Here is a 20,780-nt window from a genome sequence, read left to right as displayed (position 1 = left end):
AGTAAAAAACTAAATTCTGAATCATTTTGGGGGAAAAAAGGGTTTCCCAAATAAATAAATAACAATTACAATAATAATAACTTTTTTTTGTCTAGTCTAGGTAAAATAGCATGCGTCCACTGGACAGAAACTGTAGTAACCTACAGCTTTAATATTGATTTGAAAGATCATAAGAATTAGATTAGGTATGATGTCTACTTAATGCATTTCTGTGCCTACAGTACACATACATTGTACTGTACATTGTATTCACCACTCCTTGGAAAGTCAAAACTCAGCATAAGTGAAAAGATACAAAGTTCATAATAATAATAATGGGAAAAATATAAGTTACAGATATACAGAAACAAAAAGATAAAGGAACTAAAGAACAACAACGCTATGTGGAAGGGGGAAGCATAATGGAGACGAACAGAGATATTTATACATTTATATATTTATTGCTCTAGTGTTTTTTACAGAACGTGATTCCCTTAAAATGATTTATTTATGTTTTAAGTCTGATTTATGCTTGTATCGCACCGAAGTGTGATACAAGCATTCTCAGGGGGGAGTGCTGAATTAGTTCATAACATAATAGCAGGATAAAGCAGCATGCATCCCGTGGACACTGCGATGGTTTGTGTGATGCATCCTTTCTTAAAAATGTGCTTCAGAGACGCAGCACGCAGGGCTATCAGCATCGCTGGACGTGTTTAATATCGCGTCAAATAAGAACTGTGTTCCAAAAATAAGCAAATGAGCACGGCGATTTGACTCATATGGATATGAAGCACTGACGATGAGAAAACGCTAACGTTACCGCCGCCGAATTAATTACATTTTCGCAAGAAACGTATCGTATAAACTGTATCAAATATGAGTTACTGACTATCGTAAATATACATACAGATACGGTACAGAGCCACCTCCCTGACAATGAGCGCCAATTAATCTCTGTGTGTGTGTGTGTGTGTGCGTGTGCGTGCGTGCGTGCGTGCGTTGGAACTATGTGCTCCTACCCTCTGCTCCCTTCAAAGTCCAGTCAGAAAGCGGGGGGAGGCATTGACCTTTGACCTACATTGTCAGTGGACAAACAGCATCCCCATGCAGAGCAAGGCTATGATAGAAGGAGGTACGGACGTGCCATGGCCCAGGCAGGCACCATTGACGAGCATGGGAGGCAAAACTGGATCCCCAAATTCGGTGAAATACATTGGAATCAACGAGAGTCGTCTGGACCAGCTTGTGAACAAACACTATTTCTGAACGATTGGGACTTCGTCAATTCATTAAGCGGTTCATGGAATATAAATAAAAGAAGTCATAACACAGGTTGTTTTCTAATCATTTGTTTTTCGATGTACACACTATGTAATGTTGTTGAGGCATCTAAACCGCGGCATGTATCGTTTCTGGCTCGGCAGTATCGCGAGATTTGGTTGTCAGTCAGGCTGTCAATGACCGACAGTCTCACGATACGTTGTGCTCTTTAGATAGCTCAATAAACGTATACAGTGTACACATTGAAAAGCAACACAGCAGAAAACAATGTGTGATATTGTCTTCTTTTATTTTCTTGGGCCGAGTATTTAACCCATTAATACCTGGAACGCATCTGTGTCACCTTTAGATTTCTTTAGGCTATTCAAAAATAGCAGATCTACAAGCTCATAGCGCGGCACCGAGTGCCGCGCTATGAGCTTGTAGATCTGCTATTTTTGAAAAATCGTGAAAATTATTTTTTTTACATTTTTTTCCGAAAAACTGTTAGGATTTAGAAAATGTTTAGAAGCGGCCTCAGGTCTTAATGGGTTAAGAAAGGTCGCAGTCGTTCAGAAATAGTGTTTGTTCTAAGCTGGTCCACTTGGCCCTCATTGACTCTTAATGAATTCCTCGGTTGCAGTTTGCCTCCCAGTGCGACTAATCTGCCGTCTGGAATTGCTGGATAGTGGAAAATGAAGATGACCGTTCCTTCTTTTATTTACCTTGATGCAGAGGGGATGTTTTCAACAGGAGTCCAGCCTATACCACCACTGACCAAGTCTAAACTTTTGTATGTCAAGGAACCCGCCCCCCCCTATAGCTATAATATCAACATAATATCTAAAAAAAATACAGTGATTTTGTTTGTTTTCAATGAAGTGAGTCCTGTGACTCAATGCTGGTGAGTCCCACTAATCTTAGATTAGATGTTGGCCTATTTGACAGTGCAGAAGCATAATTGCTTTTATGCCTATAACATTAGCGAGCGTCAACGAGTGTCAGCTGGACACTAGCCTCGATCTCCAGGCTTTTATTGTTTAGTTTTGCTAAAAAATAAAAGCCTGGACCAGCGCGTCGGTGTACCCGGTATAGGAAGTGTTTAATTTCCCCAACCAACCAGAGTGCAGTGGGCGTCGCTCGTAATGTTGTGTTGACGGGATGGGGGCTGACGGACAGATCGGTGAACCAATGCGATCAGGCGCATTCTCTCCGTGCTGATTTTAAACCCGCCTCTCTATACACGAAAGCAGGAAGGCTAGTGCAGCCTAGCTGGACACAGACACACACACACCTGCCCTCTGCAGTGCTCTAATTTGAAAGTGACTGGGGTCTGTCTCTTTTCTCAGCAAAAGCCCTTGAATATGATGGAATATGATTGTGACTGTGATTATGGAAAGCTCACATTTCATATCACACACGCCATACATTGAGAACTCCTGAAACGTATTAAATTCTGAATGCATGGCCAGCAGAGCACGTGAGCGGAGCGGGTGGAAATGCCGCTCGGCGCTCCAGGGGGCTGGTTTCACGCTCGCTATTCGCTCACGTTGACTCCCCCCGCACTCCGCTCCCCGTCGCTCCGTCGCTCACGTTGATTTGCGCACCTCTCGCTCCATGCTCCGCTCAAACCGGGTCGCTCAACAGTAAAAAAAAGAAAAGAAAGTAGAAATTCTAATGAAATCTCTGTGCGCTGTGCACTGCTGGATGTCTGTGCGTCTCTGAATCCGTGCGACCGGGCATGCTCAAACATTCGGTGCGCGGCCCCCGCCGGGGCGGCTTGGAGCGGCAGGCGGTCCTCGCTCTGAGTAGCGCTCCAACCTTTTTATAAACCAGCTCCGCGCTCACGTCAAAATCGCGTCGCTCCGCTCCTCGCTCCGCTCCGCTCACATGCTCTGATGGCCAGGGACCACCTGCAATACCACTGGTGGTCCGCGGACCACCGGTTGAAAACGCCTGGTGTAGACTAGAGGGACAAAAAGTACAGACCAAGTACAGAGTGAAAGGTCAAGTTGACTAAGTATTGAGGGTTTAATTTTGATTGATTGATTGACTGATGTATACTTCATTAGTCACAACATGTAAACAGCACTGGAGGTACAGTAAAACATTTGGGCTAAAAAAACACAAAAAAAGTCCTGGGGACTTTATTCCATTGTCGTCCTATGTATTCAATGAATCAACAGGGCATAGAATATGAATTAATTAAAATTAACACTTGTCATCAACAAATAAGAATATGTATATTTACAGAGCAGAAAAAGGGAAACATGGTGGCAGTGTATGGTCCCGCATTTCAATGGGACTTAATCTATCTCCATTTGTAGTTTTCTGATAGATGGTTTTTCAGACCAGTTTTGAAATAAACCAGTGTTTCACAACCTTTTAATGGATGATGTCAGGGAGTTAGAATGAGCATTTCCCTATGTTTGTGCTAAATGAGTGTAAACAAACATATTACATAACAGAACAGAACAGAACACTGATGATAGTGCTGTCAAACAAGTCTATGAAGCAATCTATGCAATCTATGAAAAGGTTTAATCTGCAACACAAATTAACTCATTCAGTGCCCGGCTTATTTATGGCAGTTTGGCTCTGAGTGCCACAGCCAAAATTCATTGTAAAAAAAAAAGTGCTTAGGAGCCGAGATACAGCCTTTTTAAGTAAGAAGTTAAACAAAGAGTGAATGGAGCAGAATATTTTCAAATCATGATATCTTGGGTTCTGAACATTTTTTTCTTAGACGTCCAGTGGCACTTAAGCAGTTAATACAATATGTAGTCGGGGGACCCTGCTTCAGCTCTCTTTCAGCTAAGGGGTCCTTGGAGACTGAAAAAAAAACGTTTGAAGACCCCTGGCCTAGAGGGTGGGTGGTCGGACGTCACAAACGTAACATCCAGACTTGCGAGGCGCACCGTTGGGTCCGACCCACACCAAACTGGACACAAATACTGTTCAGGGGTCTACCATGGGAACAATGCAGGTCCAGTTGACACCTAAACATTCTGGGCACCTCGCAGAACCTCGGAACAGTGGGCACCTGGTATTCCTGGATACCGAAACCGACTGGGGCAGTTACCCATGAGGAATAGTCACAGTGTCACACCCAAAAACCTTATATTTCACACATATCAAACACAGCAGTGTTACAGCTAGATATGTACGGATACCATTTTTACTTCCCAATATCGATTCCGATACAGATAACTTGCGTATCGGTCAATACTGAGTACCGATCCAATACCAGTGTGTAATTTAAACTAATCTAGGACAGTGGTTCTCAAAGAAGGGTCCAGGGACCATCTGGGTTCCTTGAGGGGGTTCCAAATGGATCTTACAGGTCTGTAACAGATTTAGAAGCACTGATGTAGTTGACCAGCGATTGTCCTCTGTGAACTGCCCATTGTTACTTCGCTGTCTGTCAGTGTGGGGGTCCTTGAAATTAAAAGGTTTGAGAACCACTGATCTAGGAATAAAATAAAATGCCATGAATAATTGTTAATATGCAGCTACAAGTTAGTAAAATAATAAAGTAAAGTAGTATAAAGCAGTAGTACAGTACAGTAAGAGTATAAAACAGTCGTGCAACATCAACTGAAGCGATCAAAATATGACCGTTAATTAAATATCATCATGTGATAAATTACGTGTTATCGGAATGGCATAAACTGGCATACTCGTCGATACTGATACCAGTATTTTAGGCGGTATTGGCAGCTTCTCCGATACTGGAATTGCTCTGATCAGTACAATATAGGACTAGATCTGAAGGTGGCGTAGTGGCCTGAAAACCTACTTGTTTTACAGAGCCACATGCGAACGTGTAGAAGGAAGTGTGTTGTGCTCAACCAGCTCTATGCTGTTATTCTGTAGATAAACCAGCAGCACTTCCACCAGTTCTACTCTACATGAAGACTCCTGGACAAGCTGTGTGTAGCTGTAGACCTGTCACCATCTTCTAGTTACCAGTCTACTCTACATGAGGACAAGCTGTGTAGCTACAGTATAGACCTGTCCCCATCCTCAATAACCAATCACGGATAGGGCTGTCACGATTACAAATTTGAGTTGACGATTAGTTGTCACTCAAATAATTGCGATTAACGGTTTAATTGTGTGTTTGGCGTTGAACCTTGGAACATATGAAGCCTTTTAGGCTTTGTAATAAATAAAATGCACAGGGCAGAGATACTGTATGAAAAATAACTGAAATATACAAAGAAATTGTTGACATATTTAATAACTTAACACATGTAAACAAAAAAAAACAGATAGCTGATCTACAAGCTTACAACGCGTTGTTTGCTTGTAGATCTGCCATTTCTTAATATTTCTTAACACATTGGGTGCCAGCATTTTTTCATAACAACTTACGTTGGGTGCCAGCATTCTCCCCATTGACTGCGCTTTGCTGTTTAAAGCTCTAGACTCCACGAGGAGCAAATCCATGTAAAAAAAAACATCCATTCATGTTGCGCGATGACCCTGGCTACAGCCTGGAACCATAACATTTCACTCGCGAGTTACAATGGGGGGGGATCGCGCATCGCGCATGACCGGTTTTCCCCACCGGAAACAGATTCGGAGATATAGGTGTTTTAAAGAAGGAAATAGACAGGAAGTGGATGGCAGCCATGTTTTTGTTTTTCCGGTGATCTATCTGGCCTATCCTTCTCAAGATCACAATGGGTACTCCCAGAGCTGCTCTAGCCCCGCCCGTGTGGAGAAAAACGAAAAAAACAAAAAGACATATTTCACGGTCTGGACCGTGTTCGGCACCGGACCGCTACTCTGCGCAAACACGGTTCAGACCGTGTTTGGCACCCGATGTGTTAATATTTGAAAATGCGTGAAAATGTTTCAACATGGAAACAATTATGACGATTATGCAGAAATAATTGCGATTATCTCAAATAATTGCGATTATCTCAAATAATTGCGATTAGACGAGTATGTAATAATTGTGACAGGCCTAGTCATGGAGCTGTGTGTAGCGTTGGTGTGTGAGGACTGTTTGTTTGATGTGATAGTATAGAGGGTTTAAGTCTTAAACCCACTCTACGTAGCTGGTGGGGGTCCACCAGGGCTCTACACTAGGCCCCCTCCTGTTTTCCCTACTACGTTAAATATCTTTAATCTTCAGAAAACAGCCCGATCTACAGGCTCACAAGGTGTCGCAATGCAGTATACTGTATAACATGTTTCCAGGCTATAGAATCCCATATATTGTCTAATGTAGTGGTTCTCAAAGTTGAGGGGGTTCCAGGGGGGTTCCCCTGCTAAATTAGTTAATATAGCGTCACAATCAGTTCAATCAGTTGGGGCGGCCATAGCTGAGTGGTTAGTGAGCCCGCCTAGGGAGCCAGAGGCCCTGGTTGCCCCAGGTTTGATTCCAGGCCAGGCCAGCATATGTGTCGATGAAATGAAATTTGTCCCTGAGCAAGACTCTTAACCCCTAATTGCTCACAGGTTCTCATTGGAAACAAGACCGCAAGGACTTTCATGAACGACCTGTTAAAAGGAATTATCCTATCCTAACACTTTAAAGAGATAGTTCACCCCCAAAATGACATTTTTTCTATCGATTAGTCACCACCATGGAGACTTGAATTCATGGATATGTTTTATTTTTTGTCACATTCCTAAGCCAATAATTTGATGACCGGCAGCGGTTCCGGTAGGAGACACATTGTGTAGGAGACACATTACGTTTCCTACCTACCGGAACCGCTGCCTACCGGTCCGCTGGTCATCAAATGATTGGTTTAGGAATGCGACAAAAACAAAAAATATATCTATGAATTCAAGTCTCCATGGGATGACTAATCGATAGAAAGACAGATTATTTTTGATAGTGTATTATTTAGACAGATGCTAGGTTCATTGTTTACCTGTGATAGTTAACTGAGGCACTTTGTCTCTCTGCATTCTATGTATGTGTTTACCTTGTCTATTAAGTCACCCTGGATAAGAGCGTCTGATAAATGCCTACATTGTAAAAAGTTTTAGAAGCACTGATGTAGTTGACCAGCGATTGTCCTCTGTGAACTGCCCATTGTCTGTCAGTGTGCAGCAGAGTCAGCAAATGCTTTTCCTTCACAGCTGGACTCCCCCAAAAATAGCGATCACACAACAAGCTCTGGCTCGCTCTGCTCTGCAATACTGATACACTGTGGACAGGATGAGCTATCTGCACAATATACAATGTAGGCATTTAGCAGACGCTCTTATCCAGAGCGCCTTACAATAAGCAAGGTAAACGCAACACATACATAGAATGCAGAGAGACAGTGTAGTCACTACAGTGAGACATTTTCACAATTCTTAACGTATTTACATTTTTTTTTTTTTTTTCAGCAATAAAATCATATTTTGGTCGGTGTTGAGCTGGTCATTTAAAAAAGTTGTTCTCAAGTCAAAAAAGTGCGGGCACCCCTGGTGTAGTGCCTCAGTAAACTAGGATCACAGGTAAACCAAGAACCTAGCATCAGTCTAAACTATATATTATCAAAATAATAATCTGTACATTGAAACCTAGCGTCTGTTTAAATAACGTAATCTAAATGACATTCCTACATTGCGATCAGGAGACAACAAGCCTAAGTAACAAAAACATCTTTACCTACTTGGACTGGGAAATTAACCGGATATATTATCGAAACCGAAATGCACAATACAGTAACAGACTTTATCTTGCTCTTGTAGGTTGATTGATCAACCGAGAAGCAGATTTTCTTGAGCACTATTCTTTAAAAAATCTCATATCATTATCAATGAATCGACATATAATAAATCGATATATAATCGACTGCATCGATTAGTCTGCTTAATGTGTCCATTTGTAACTCTGAGACGGTACAAATGCAACGAAATGGACCATTTGTACTTGCTCAGATTTAGTGTGTTTTTTCCCCCATTCCGTCTCTCCAGCTCTTTAGTAAACAGAAAATAAATTTTCAGGTGGGTTACACATTTCATCCAATCAGGAGAGCTTGTAGATTGTCCATTTCCATACTTTTGTATGTATAAAGTCATTTCTTTGTATACGTTATTTGTCATATCTGCCCTGGGCAATGTTTGTTTACAAAGCTTAAAAGGCCAACAGAAATGTAATTTGTATTCATACTGTACAGTATGTTCCAATGTTCAGCGCCAGACAAAATTAAATGGTTAATCACAATTATTTGTGTGACAAATTGACATTAATTGTAAATTAAAAGTAAAATGTCATAATGGTGACAGGCCTATAGTCTTAACGCACACGCACACACACACACACACACACGCACACACAGAGAGAGCAGTAGGGTAAAGCTTAATGTAAAGGTCAAAAGGTCAATGGCTGTGTGACCAACAGAAGAACGACACCAGACACCCTGGAATCAGCGACAGCTGTCTATCTGTCTGTGTGGTTGCCTGTCTGCCTGTCTGTCTTTCTGTCTTGTCTGACTGACTGACTGACTGTCAGTGTCTGTCTGTACAAAAATACAGCCGAGCACAGCCCAGACCAGACCAATGCAACATATAGTGAGCTTGTAGATCTGCTATTAGTAGTACAAACATGACAGCAGGGCCATTATTTCAAACCCTTGCCTCGACTACGATTAACAAACTATTATTGTCACGATGTAGTGAGCTTGTAGATCGGCTATTTTCTAGAGATTCCAATGCCCATAACTTGCGTGTCGGTTGATACAGAGTACCGATCATCGATACCAGTGTGTAATTTAATCAAATCTAGGACATGGACTCTCAGGGTTCCTTGTCCATAACAACTCTATTATGCCTTTTTTGTATTTTACATTATTTTGTATCATTTTCTTAGGCTGGTGATGTGGTTGCTATGACGACGGCGGACGGCTGAGTAGCGGTGCGGCGGTGGGGAGGGGCTTAAAGCGGCGACCGAGGCCAGTTCCATGGAGGCCACGCCCACCAGCAGCACCCGGGGGGGTGTAGTAGTAGTAGTAGTAGCCAGGGGCGGGGCAGCCGAGGACCTCTTGGACCCCCTGCCGGAGAGACAGAGGAGGCCCCGCCCTGCTCGGGGAGGAGGAGGAGGAGGAGGAGGAGGAGGGTGCCAGGTCAACGGGACCTCCCCCGTCAAGGAGGTGCACAGCAGAGGGGAAGGTGAGGGGAGGCCTGTCGACCGCCATCAAGTTTTACTTGATGATAAACAGCAGCCATATTGGAAAGCCATTGGGCCTCTTCCTTACTTCCTGTGTGTTACCAATGATACTAATTGAGGCTCTGTTCCATTTAGTGTAGCACAGTGGTTCTAAAACTATTTAATTTCAAGGACCCCCCATAACTCTGAGAGCTTTCAAATGGAATGGGTCCATTTGCTTCCATTTGTACACACCCGTAAGGGGCCATTTGGAACTCCCTCAAGGAACCATGAGGGTCCCTGGACCACACTTTGAGACCCACTGATGGAGCAGAGTGTTTCCAGTGAGCCAACAACAACACCATATCAGCACCCTGACTCTGTTTGACCAGAATGGAACAGAGCCTTCATTAGCATCATTGGTAACACCTGAAGGAAGTATGGAGGAGGCCCAGTTTATTTTCAATATGGCTGCTGTGCATAGAGCCTATTGTCACACAAATAATTGTGATTCATGATTTATTAAAACAGTAAGTCACCGTGGATTTTACTGTGGCTAATAGGCGTAGTGAGGAAAGACACTCTCTTAGCTGTGGTAAAATCACAGTAAACCACGGGCTTGCTAATTGCTTTTCTGAAACAGTTATCAAATATGGCAACACAAACATCGTAGTGAAGAAAGAGTCTGTACACAGCTTTAGCTTCGAATATTGTTTTACCTTGCAATCAGGTACGCAACATCACCTCAGGTACGCAACATTTAACTGTTAGCTCAATCTCATTGTAAATAAGATATTCGATATAAATTCACATTTCTTTAATGCCAGATTTAGTTACTACGTTTGCAATCTTCCCATGCAAACTGCTAGCCTAGCATAGTGCAGCTGCAGCAGCGCTGAGACGCCCTCTGATGCGAGTGCCGTTAGGCTACTGCGGCTTTGTACAAGACCCGGTAAGGACGCGCTGTGATTAGCCAGTAGTCGCTGTGATTGACAGTTCTGCCTGGTTGAACTTCTTCAGTGTTTTTGCAACTTTGCCTAAACCCAGCCTTATTCCTAACCTTAACCTCAGAAAAAGTAGCGTTTTAACCAAAAAATTTAAAAGATTGTCCCCGCCGAGATTTGATCACAGGAAGCTTGAACTGAAAGTCTAGTGCTTAACGGGGAACGTTACTGAGACAGCTGGTGCAGTGAGGTTCCCAGGGCTCCAGACTCACTTTTTTCACCCCTGTCCCAGAACCGTCCCAAAATACATATTGAACCGTCCCAAAATGAATGTAATCCATCCCCAATTTGTTTTAATTAATACATTCATGTATTTTATTTTTATTTGTATTTATTTATTATTTGCGAACGCAGCGGAAGGAGGCGCGCCTCCGCGCAAGTGGAGCTTACTATGAAACCGTGCTCGGGTTGTGTCTCTGTGTCTCTGTGTCTAAGTGTCTCTGTGTGCACTGCCTGTGTGCAGCTCCTCTGAGATAAGTAAATGTCCAATTTAGACGTACCATACATCAAATGAAAGGTCTTTGAAAACTGAACACACCTGTCAAGGTTGCGTTTAAGCCCGCCCCTTCCCCCGGAAGCCACGCCCCGGAGAAGGCTCCTAAAAACTCCCCATTGAAACCCCATGTTAAATGAAAAGTGCCCGAATCGCTCCGAAACTTTTTCTACCCCCCCTAAGTGGGGGTCTACGAACAAATACTTCGGGCTCGGATTTTGGCTCCGCCCCCCGGAAGTGGGTGAAACAGGCACTTCAAACACTTTGTTGAATTGTTCAAAAACATTCAAAGTTTTTTTTTGTCAATTTGTATTTTTCTAAGATGCTCCTTTTAACACATCCACCGCCAAGGGCTAATCTCATAATGTACTCACCAGTGCCAAGGTTTTATTGTTGTTTTTTTGTTTTTTTCAGGTCGCCATAGGCCCCGTTAAAATCCTTTAGATTGCCCGATCCAATGTTTGTAAACAACGGGCACATGTCCTGGTGTCTACTCGTCGAGACCGCGTGTCAAACGGAGCCGCCATGTTTGAGTTCTGATCGTTTATGTTAACATGGGAAATGCGAGGATGAAAAACTACATGTCCCATTACAGGTTTTACAGGGCTTTTTGTGTACGACTTAGAATGAAGGCAGACGGGAAACAAAAAACGTGATCGCACTTCCGGTCGATTTCGGGTGGTGTTACACTGAAAATGGTCCCCCTGGAAAATTGAAAAAAATAAAAAATCGAAAAAAAGGAAAAAGCACCACAGCCCGTAGGGCTACGGTCTCGGCGCTTAACAGTTGGATTTAACGGCCCGTAGGACTACGTTCTTGGCGGTTAATGTGTTAACGCAGATTTTTTTTGTATTTTTTTTGTATTTTTTTATTGGTTACTTTTTTTAAATATTTATTTTTCATATTTATTTTACTTTTTTTGCGTTCGCTTCCCGCGTTCGCGCGTCTTACTTGTATTATTATTATGATAAATGCCTACATTGTAAAAATGTTTTAGAAGCACATTATTATTATTATTGTTATTATTATTGCTGTTGAAATGGCTTGGCAATCCTTTCTATTTTAATACTGGGAAGTGACACAAGTGACTGGGGGCGTTGCCAATTTGCTCACCGGCTGCAGAGCCTATTTCAACCAATGAGAATGCTTTGTCGGAACCACCTGTTGTATAATGTCATTCTTGTGATCCAGGCCCAGGCGAGGGAAAGCTGAAGGCGAAGCTGGAGGGGGAGGAGCCAGAGGGAGAAGGAGGAGGGGAGGAGCCAGAGGAGAAGGGCGTGGCCTCGTGGGACATGGAGGAGGCGGAGCCAGAGGAGGAGGTGGCGGAGCCGGAGGAGAAGGGGAGGAGGTGCCAGAGTACGTGTACCACTGGGAGCCCCGCCCCCTCTAGTAGCTGTACAGGTGAGACGCGAACGGGACTCCCTCTTTTCAGGGTGTTTCGCCCAGGGACCGCCCCTAATAGGCCTATTCCTAACCTTAACCAAAACATGACCTAAAAACATGGCTGTCCTCAAAATATAACTGGAATTAGATACATTTATAGATGAATGTATCCTCTACCAGCTTACTACGTATGTAATGTATTGTATGTCATGCTGATCAATTGAATACAATGGACCACAATGGAAACGCGTCCCCTGGGTTTTTTGTGTTATCCTTTTAGCATCACCTTTTTTTCTCAACTTGTTTGCTGATGGTTGTCAATGAGGCACATAAAGTGTAGATTTCCAGTTCTGGGTGCAGGTGAGGGAATCATATTTTTTAGCTGTTTAGCTTGCTAGGCTGCAGATATCCAACAGAGCCAGCGCAAAACTGATGCGTCACAACGACACATAAACATTGGCTACTGCCAGCGGTGAATGTCAACTTTTTTACCGATACACTGATGCCAGTCAATGAGGCAAATATCGGCCGTAGAGGTGGGACGATTTCATGTCACGATTATTGTGGCCAAGATTATTGTGATTAACAACATTATCGCGATAATCAAAATATGCTCAAAACTCTTTAAAATGCCACTTTTGTGAACCACTTGTACCCCAGCATCCATATTTTGGGGGGAACTTTAGCCAAAAATAGCAGATATACAAGCTCACAACGCGATGTGTTGTGAGCTTGTAGATCTGCTATTTTTGGCAAAGAACTTTGGTGTAGATGGGGGGGACAAAAAGCAGGACAATATCACGATAAATAAATCTCTGTGATGTGAGTTTTTATCGCGATAATGACTGTTATCCTCCCATCCCTAATCGGCCGATGGCGATATACAGCATATGGTATATGGGTCCATCCCTGGTATAAAGTGTAGATTTCCAGTGTTCAGTGCAGGTGAGGGAATAACTGTTTTGAGATGATTTCCTGTACAAAGGAACCCAGTCTCCTCTGACTTCCTGCTGGCTAATTCATTCCTTCCCAAGGTTATTAGTATTATTTTGTTTTATTTCTGTTCCCACGCTTTAGCCCCCGACCTGGCTTAGCTTCTCTTAGCCCTGCCTAATCTTTCACCAATGCACAGTGCTCACACATTGTTGCCGTCGTGCTGAAACCTTGTATCAACGTTCTCTTGCATCTTTTTATGTTTAATTGTTTTTTTTCCGAAAATGAATGCCCTACTCCGTCATACAAGCTGGCTGTGTTTTGAATCTTTTTTTAAATTAATAATAAAAAAGTAACGGTTTTGGACATACAAGGTTTCCACCCGCCTGTGACCATTATGATAAAATCTACAGAATATTGGAATGGAAACATAAACAAAAACAATGGAAACATGTGTTTTCTTTATTTGGCACAAAATACTGTCTATCTATCTGTAGTCTCTGTCGGGTCACTCGGGTGAAAACCTTTTATGTACAAAACCGTTACTTTTCAGGAAATGGACGAAAAAGAGCCTGTTCCAATGGACCCAATGTAGTTATTATTTAGTCACAAGCCCTTGTTAACACTTTTCATTGATCCAATATTTATAAAACCCCCACACACACACTTTATCTCTAATAAGATTCAAAAGTAGCAAAAATAGCAGATATACAAGCTCACAACGCGCCACATCCCGACATGTTGTGAGCTTATAGAACGGCATTTTTTTTCTACTTTTGTTTGACACTGTAGCATGATAAAGTAGGGCATTTATGAAAAAAAGGAAAAAAAGACAGCAACAATATTATATTGTCGGCTATGTACATAATATTGGAATGGAAAAACAAAGACAATGTAAACATGGTTTCCTTTATATTTTACACAACGTAGCATTATCTTAAAAAATGTATTGTTCCTTCTGTCTTCATACTCTGAGGTTCCTGAAGACAAAGCAAAACAGCACAGACACAGGGCTAGAGGCTACTTGTAATCCACACACACACACACACACACACACACACACACACACACACACACACACACACACACACACACACACACACACACACACACACACACACACACACACACACACACACACACACACACACAGAGTCTTGGAGTCTCAGAGTTCAGGGTCTCAACCTCTAGCATTCCTGTCATTCCAGCCACTGTTGGGAGTGCAGCTAGCTACCCCAAGGCCCTGCCACTCTTAAAACCCTGGGCCTTCATTTAACTCTGAGAGCCTTAACTAGATGATAGCAAAGGGACCCGTACGGGTCCCTTTGCTATCATCTAGTGGTCGCTCTCAGAGTTAAATGAACACTGAGGGTTTTTACTGTCTGCACTCGCTGCTCCCGGACATAAAAGAGACCTCAGAGACCATGTTTTTTTTCTTCACTTAACTCTTTCAGTGCCATTCTTATTTATGGAAGTTTGGTTCTGAGTGCCACAGCCAAAATTCATTGTAAAAAAAAAAGTGCTTAGGAGCCGAGATACAGCCTTTTTCAGTAAGAAGTTAAACAAGAAGTGAATGGAGCAGCAAATCTTCAAATCATCATATCTTGGGTTCTGGAAAAAAAAAAAAAAATTCCCCTCACTTTTCTACTCACTCTGTGTCTCAGAGTGAGTAGACAGAGGAGGGCTGTGGACAGTTCAGAAACCTGACTACCAGTGACATCATCGGTAGGCACATTTGGTCATTTAATTGTTCTTCTTTTTTTTAAAACATTCTATTATAGCATTCTAACTTTCCAGGAATATAAAGCCTCCAGTTTTTATTGGCTTGGAATCCCCATCGATGATGTAGTTTGTTTTCCAGTTCAGGTTTAAAAAAGAATTACAGCAGATTAAAAACATGGTTGATTAGAAAGCACCGCAGCTGCAGCTAATCATATAGGGCACACGGGAAGCGATAGGCGCGCTTGCGAGGCGAGCGGGCAGTTTGCGGAGGCGGAGCGGCAACTGCGAAACTGTCGCGTTGGTGCTCGTTTCACGCACACACCTGCCTGCGACAAAGAGCCCAACCCTAAAAAAAAGACCAGGAAAAGACCAGGAAAATTGGCGTCACAATGTTTATTTCTCAATATTATGCTATACTTATGGGGACATTTGGCCCTCACAAGTATACTAATACACGCGCACGCACATACACACACAGATGCTGATGGTCTGCCATGTGGTGTGGTTTTTTGATTGATTGAATACTGAAACACTTGCTAACAACACAGGTAGTAGAGTCAAACGACTAAAAGGATGACACAAAAAGCCCCAGGGCGCTTGTTTCCATCGCGGTCCATTGTACTCACTTCATCAGCAATACAATACAAGACGGTAAAAGTTCAGTAGCAGCGAAAGGTATACACAGGGTCCCCACGGTCATGAAATTCCTGGAAATATTTTGAAATTGAAAATAAAATAATCCAGTACTGGAAAAGTTTGGGAATTGATCAAAGGTCCTGGAATTTATCAAGGGTCCTGGAAAAATATTTGGCTATGCATTGTTTTTGGCTATTGATTTTGTTAATACAAAACATTTTCATAAACATGTATAACAAAATTGGAAATTGGGCTAAATATTCTGGAAAAGTTTTGGAAATTCATTGCGAAAAATGTGTGGGGACCCTGTATACAGTATTTACAGAGAAAGGAGGGATGGGGCAGAGAAGGCTACTACCAAGATGTTCCACTATAAGGCCAATTAAGGCCCATTAAGACCGTCATTCATTTTAAGATTTATTTGGCTATAGCAGATATACAAGCTCTTTTTCTTCGCAAATCTTTGAATATTTATTTTTAAAGCGAACGTTTTTCACTCAAATCTTTGCTTCTGGGGGGTCCCTGGAACAACATATTTTGAGGTGGGGGTCCGCGGCCAAATACATATCATTGACGTGAAAAAGTTTGAGAACTACTGATATAGCAACAGGTATAGCAACATACGTTTTTTTCAAAAAAAACTGTTACGATTTAGAAGACATTTGTAGAATATATATTCAAAGATTTGCAAAAATGTTCACGATTATATATTTTTTGCAGATCTACAAGCTCATAGTGCGGCACTCGGTGCCGCGCTATGAGCTTGTATATCTGCTATTTTTTAATAGCCAAAGAAATCTTAAAATGACACAGATGTGCTCCCGGATTGAATGGGTGAAAGATCGTCCATCCTGGTTAGTTTTGAGTTTGGGTAGGGAGTTCTTGAATGGCTTTTGGTGACACGTTCACTTGTATTTCCAGAGGCATCCCAGACCTCCTCTCCCTCCCTGTCAGAGCAGCTGCTCCTGGGTAAAGATGACGGCGGGGGGGCCGGCATCAACGTGGAGTGCAGGATCTGTGGGGACAAGGCCTCCGGATTCCACTACGGCGTCCACGCCTGTGAGGGATGCAAGGTGAGCAAAAAAAAAAAACGTTATTCCACTTTGACTTTCGTGCCATGCCGTCTTAACGTAAGTGTTTCCCCAAACGTTTTATTTTGAGACACAAAATATGCATTTTATGTCTCCCCCCAGGACCCAAACTAGTGAAAATAGACAATCTACAAGCTCACAAATCGTCGCCATGCAACAAATTGTGAGCTTGTAGATCTGCTATTTTCATTCCCCCCCCCCCTTTTTTTTATGGATTTTCTTTAGAAATTTTTATTTATTTCCTATTCTTTTTTATTTTTGTATTATAAATCTTTTTTGAGGGGGGGGTATTTTAAAATAATACAAATAAATGTAGGAAACAAGAAAGAAAGGGATATTTACTCCCATAAAAATGTGTCCGCGACCTACACATTTCCAGTGGGTTCCAGACCGACCCAGTGTTTGGGAACCAGTGGTCTAACATATTTCACAGGTTCTGGATGTGTTTCCATAAGCTATTCGACTGGGTCTCACATAAGGTTCTCAGAACCTCACAGGATCTGCTCAAATGAGGGCTTTTCTTGTTTTTGTTTGTTTGTTTAGTGGGATCGCTGCTTCTCTTTTCATTTTCTGCATGGTGAGACACTTCTTCATCTAGATCTAAGATGCACAGTTCTGGATGTATTGTGTATGTTTTGTATCTCGGAAAGACGATGATACGATCTCCCACCATGCAATAGCATTGGTCCAATTTGTATGGGCCTTTGCCCTTGGACTCAACTTCTTCCAGGCCCGGTAATAGTTATTGCCACCAAATATGTACAGCTTTCCGTCGTATAGGTAAAGGCTGGATGAAGCCAGCGTCCTTCTGGAAGAAGCTGTGCAGAAGGCGTGCTCAGCCAGCAGTTGGTCTCCCTTGACTTGCAACAAATCCTGGTTGAGGAATGGGATGCCATCCCACAGCAAAATGTGGCTAGGTTGGGGACCAGCGTGAGAAGGAGGTGCCAAGTTGTTGTGGCTGTGTATGGATCTTCCACATGCTACTGAGGTCCCTGACACTGAGTGTAAAATGTATGAAGTTTAAAAATGGCCAACATGTGTTGTTCTTTCCTTATTATTGTGGGAGAGTGTAATCATTCAATCCACCAAGCAACAACAACTATTGCAGGGGATTTTGGCAAAACAAATTGGGGCGCTACCCACATGTTTAGCTGTGTTGCTCATTCCACGAATGCCCGATCCTAACAAGTTACACCTCGTTGTAAAGGTGACTAATCAACGATATAAATTATATAAAATACTTTATCAATTGTTATTACTAAAGGGGAGACATAGCCAACCAGTGTGTGTGTGTGTGTGTGTGTGTGTGTGTGTGTGTGTGTGTGTGTGTGTGTGTGTGTGTGTGTGTGTGTGTGTGTGTGTGTGTGTGTGTGTGTGTGTGTGTGTGTGTGTGTGTGTGTGTGTGTGCGCGCATATAGCTGGCTGTCAAAAATTGCACAGGGCAGATATGTAAAATAACTGATATATGTAAAGAAATGACTGACATATTTAATGATTTTATACTTTCAAAATATTGTAAAAATTGTGGGAAGTAGCAGATCTACAAGCCCACAACATGTCGCGTTGGGACACGGTGTGTGCATGCTATTTCCGCAACTTTCCGAAACGACAGAACAAATAATTGCCCCTAGGCGATTATGTAACTATTGTGACTGTGTATTATGTGGTTGTGCGTGTACAGTATTTGTTGTGACGGTGTAGCATGTGATTTGTGTTTTCCAGGGTTTTTTCCGGAGGACCATCAGGATGAAGCTGGAGTACGAGCGCTGTGAGCGCAGCTGTAAGATCCAGAAGAAAAGCAGGAACAAGTGCCAGTACTGCCGCTTCCAGAAGTGCCTGCAACTGGGCATGTCCCATGATGGTGAGACACACACGCGCACGCGCGCACACATACACACACACTCAACAGCGCGCACACACCAGTGTTAATTTTGACAGCACATTTTTATTTTGTCATAAATAAACCTTTGAATAATAAATACACTTTTGAATAAAATTCCATTTAGTCATATTTTGCTAAGGCTCAGACTGCCAATGACGAGATTTTGTGTTTTCAGTGGTTTTACGCTAGATGACCGCTGTTCGAGTCACCATTTGACTCCAAGTGAAGCAAAGAAGCAGTAAATCACGTGATCGCAAAAAAAACTGACACATTCACTTCCATGTTAATGGATTTGGAAAATGGCATTTTCTCTGCTTTTCTGTTGCTTTTTGGCAAAAACAACCTACATTCAATTGCCAATAAATATGGAATGGATGATCGCGACGGCATGCTTCCCCCCCCCCCCCCCCCCAATGTGTATTCATTCAGGCGCTCGACAAAGCCGGATGCACCGCGGTTGATTCGAACCCCTAGACTCTCCAGACATTTGTCAACATTTGAGAACACCGGTTCTTTCCCCCCGTTTCCTGAAAAGTAACTGTTTTAGACGTACAGTGCAAGGTCCACCTGACCGCAATGACATGTCCTGGTCCCTTCAATCCATGCTAAGCGCAGAGTGTCTCCCTCCACAGCCATCCGTTACGGCCGGATGCCCGAGGCGGAGAAGAGGAAGCTGGTGGCGGGCCTGCTGGCCGGGGAGAGCGGCAGCCCCGGCGGCAGCCCCAGCGGCACGGACTTTAAGACCCTGGCCAAGAGGGTGAACAACGCCTACCTGAAGAACCTCAACATGACCAAAAAGAAAGCCAGGAACATCCTGACCGGCAAGACCCCCTCCAACCCTGTACGTATCTTAACACAACAGGTGCCAGCGTTTTATTAAAACAGATTACTTTGAGTGCCAGAGATCTCACCGTTTGTAATGCTGTGCTGTTTATAGCTGTGGACTCCACGGCGAGCACCCACACGCAAACAATGGATGCGTGTACGACGATCGATGGTCCTGGCTAACGCCTGGAAGAATAACATCTCTCACGCGAGTCGCCATTACGGAGTAATCGCCAATCGAAAATGACTCGTTTTCCCCACTGTAAAAAGTTAAGGAGATACAGAGGTTTTTATTAAGGAGGAGCCATGTTTTTTGGCACGGTGATCCATCTGTCCCTTCCTTCTCAGAGTCACCGTGGGTGATTCCAGAGCTGCGCTCTTGTGGAAAAAAACGAAAAAGACTGATAACACAGTGTTCGGCACCTATGCGCTACTATGAAAACAAGTTTTTTACCGTGTTTGGTACCCGATGTGTTAATACCTAAACACCAGCCTGTGCGTATGTAATGCCTAGAGACCAGTCCGTACGTATCTGATTGATTGATTGAATGCTTTATTAGTCAGAAATGTAAACGGCACGAGGTACAGTCAGACATTAACTCATATACCGCCAATCGCGCATTAATGTGATCTAATAAATAGCGCGCTTGTCCGCCAAGATCGCATTAATGCGATCTAGTGATTAATCTCTGATCGCGCTATTCTGCTTATTTTTCATTCTAGGTTTCGAGTTCCACTTACTTCACCCACACTGGGATCCGGTTTCATGACTCGGGTTCCGTTTCCGTTTTTTTTTTCCCAGTCATTTTCGGCCAGAATAGGGAAAAACACGGTTTTTCACATGGTATAAAAAACTAACGGAGAGGTCCACTTCTATAATCTATTTTCTGGGTGACGAACAGTCATCGCCGTCGTGTATCACATCGTATTTTTGGCCGATCGGAGAATCTGAGAACACGTCACATCCGGTTTGATGTATTTGACTGTTTGTGGGGGGGGGCGAGCGAGTCAGCGAGCTGATCAAGGTGTCTATTTGCTGCTCTCTAGTGGCAGATTTGTCGTATGTGTTTAAAACAGCACTCAGACAATTTATTTGAATGAAAAATTTAAAAATAAAAACGCGAATCGCTGGCACAGGGGTGAGTACATTAGGAATAAACTCTGGCAGTAAGGCTAAAAGGATAACACAAAAAAAGTCCTGGGGACTTGTTTCCATTGTGGTCCTATGTATTAAATTCATCAACATAGCTATACATTGTCTTTTGGACCCCCTGGAATCCCCTCAAGGACCCTTGGGGGTCTGGGACCCCCAGGGGTATTTGAGGGGGTTCCAGGGGGTCCCCTATCAAAAATGTGTTAATATAACTTCAAAATCAGTTTAACCACTTTAACCCTAAATACAGTGGCTACTTGAAAAAAGATGATCTGTCCTATTTTTTAAAGAATATTGAAAAATTGGGGATAT

The 20,780-nt window shown here is 42.9% G+C and overlaps 1 protein-coding gene across 1 annotated transcript in view; it reads left to right on the top strand.

Moving 5' to 3' along the window:
• Positions 1 to 20,780, top strand: part of LOC308082873 (peroxisome proliferator-activated receptor delta-like) — a 38,764-nt gene that overhangs the window by 8,326 nt on the left and 9,658 nt on the right. Inside the window, exons 2-6 of the mRNA XM_080424938.1 lie at positions 9,071 to 9,369; positions 12,035 to 12,244; positions 16,439 to 16,590; positions 18,331 to 18,469; positions 19,123 to 19,331. Of these exons, the coding sequence (XP_080281064.1) occupies positions 9,162 to 9,369; positions 12,035 to 12,244; positions 16,439 to 16,590; positions 18,331 to 18,469; positions 19,123 to 19,331 (918 nt within the window). The 5' untranslated portion in view covers positions 9,071 to 9,161. The remainder of the gene's footprint in view (positions 1 to 9,070; positions 9,370 to 12,034; positions 12,245 to 16,438; positions 16,591 to 18,330; positions 18,470 to 19,122; positions 19,332 to 20,780) is intronic.

Source organism: Gymnoscopelus braueri (genome assembly GCF_963280865.1).
Source record: "Gymnoscopelus braueri genome assembly, chromosome: 3".
Lineage (NCBI taxonomy): Eukaryota > Metazoa > Chordata > Actinopteri > Myctophiformes > Myctophidae > Gymnoscopelus > Gymnoscopelus braueri.
Note: the sequence above shows the minus strand (reverse complement) of the source record. Positions and strands in the feature narration are given on the sequence as shown.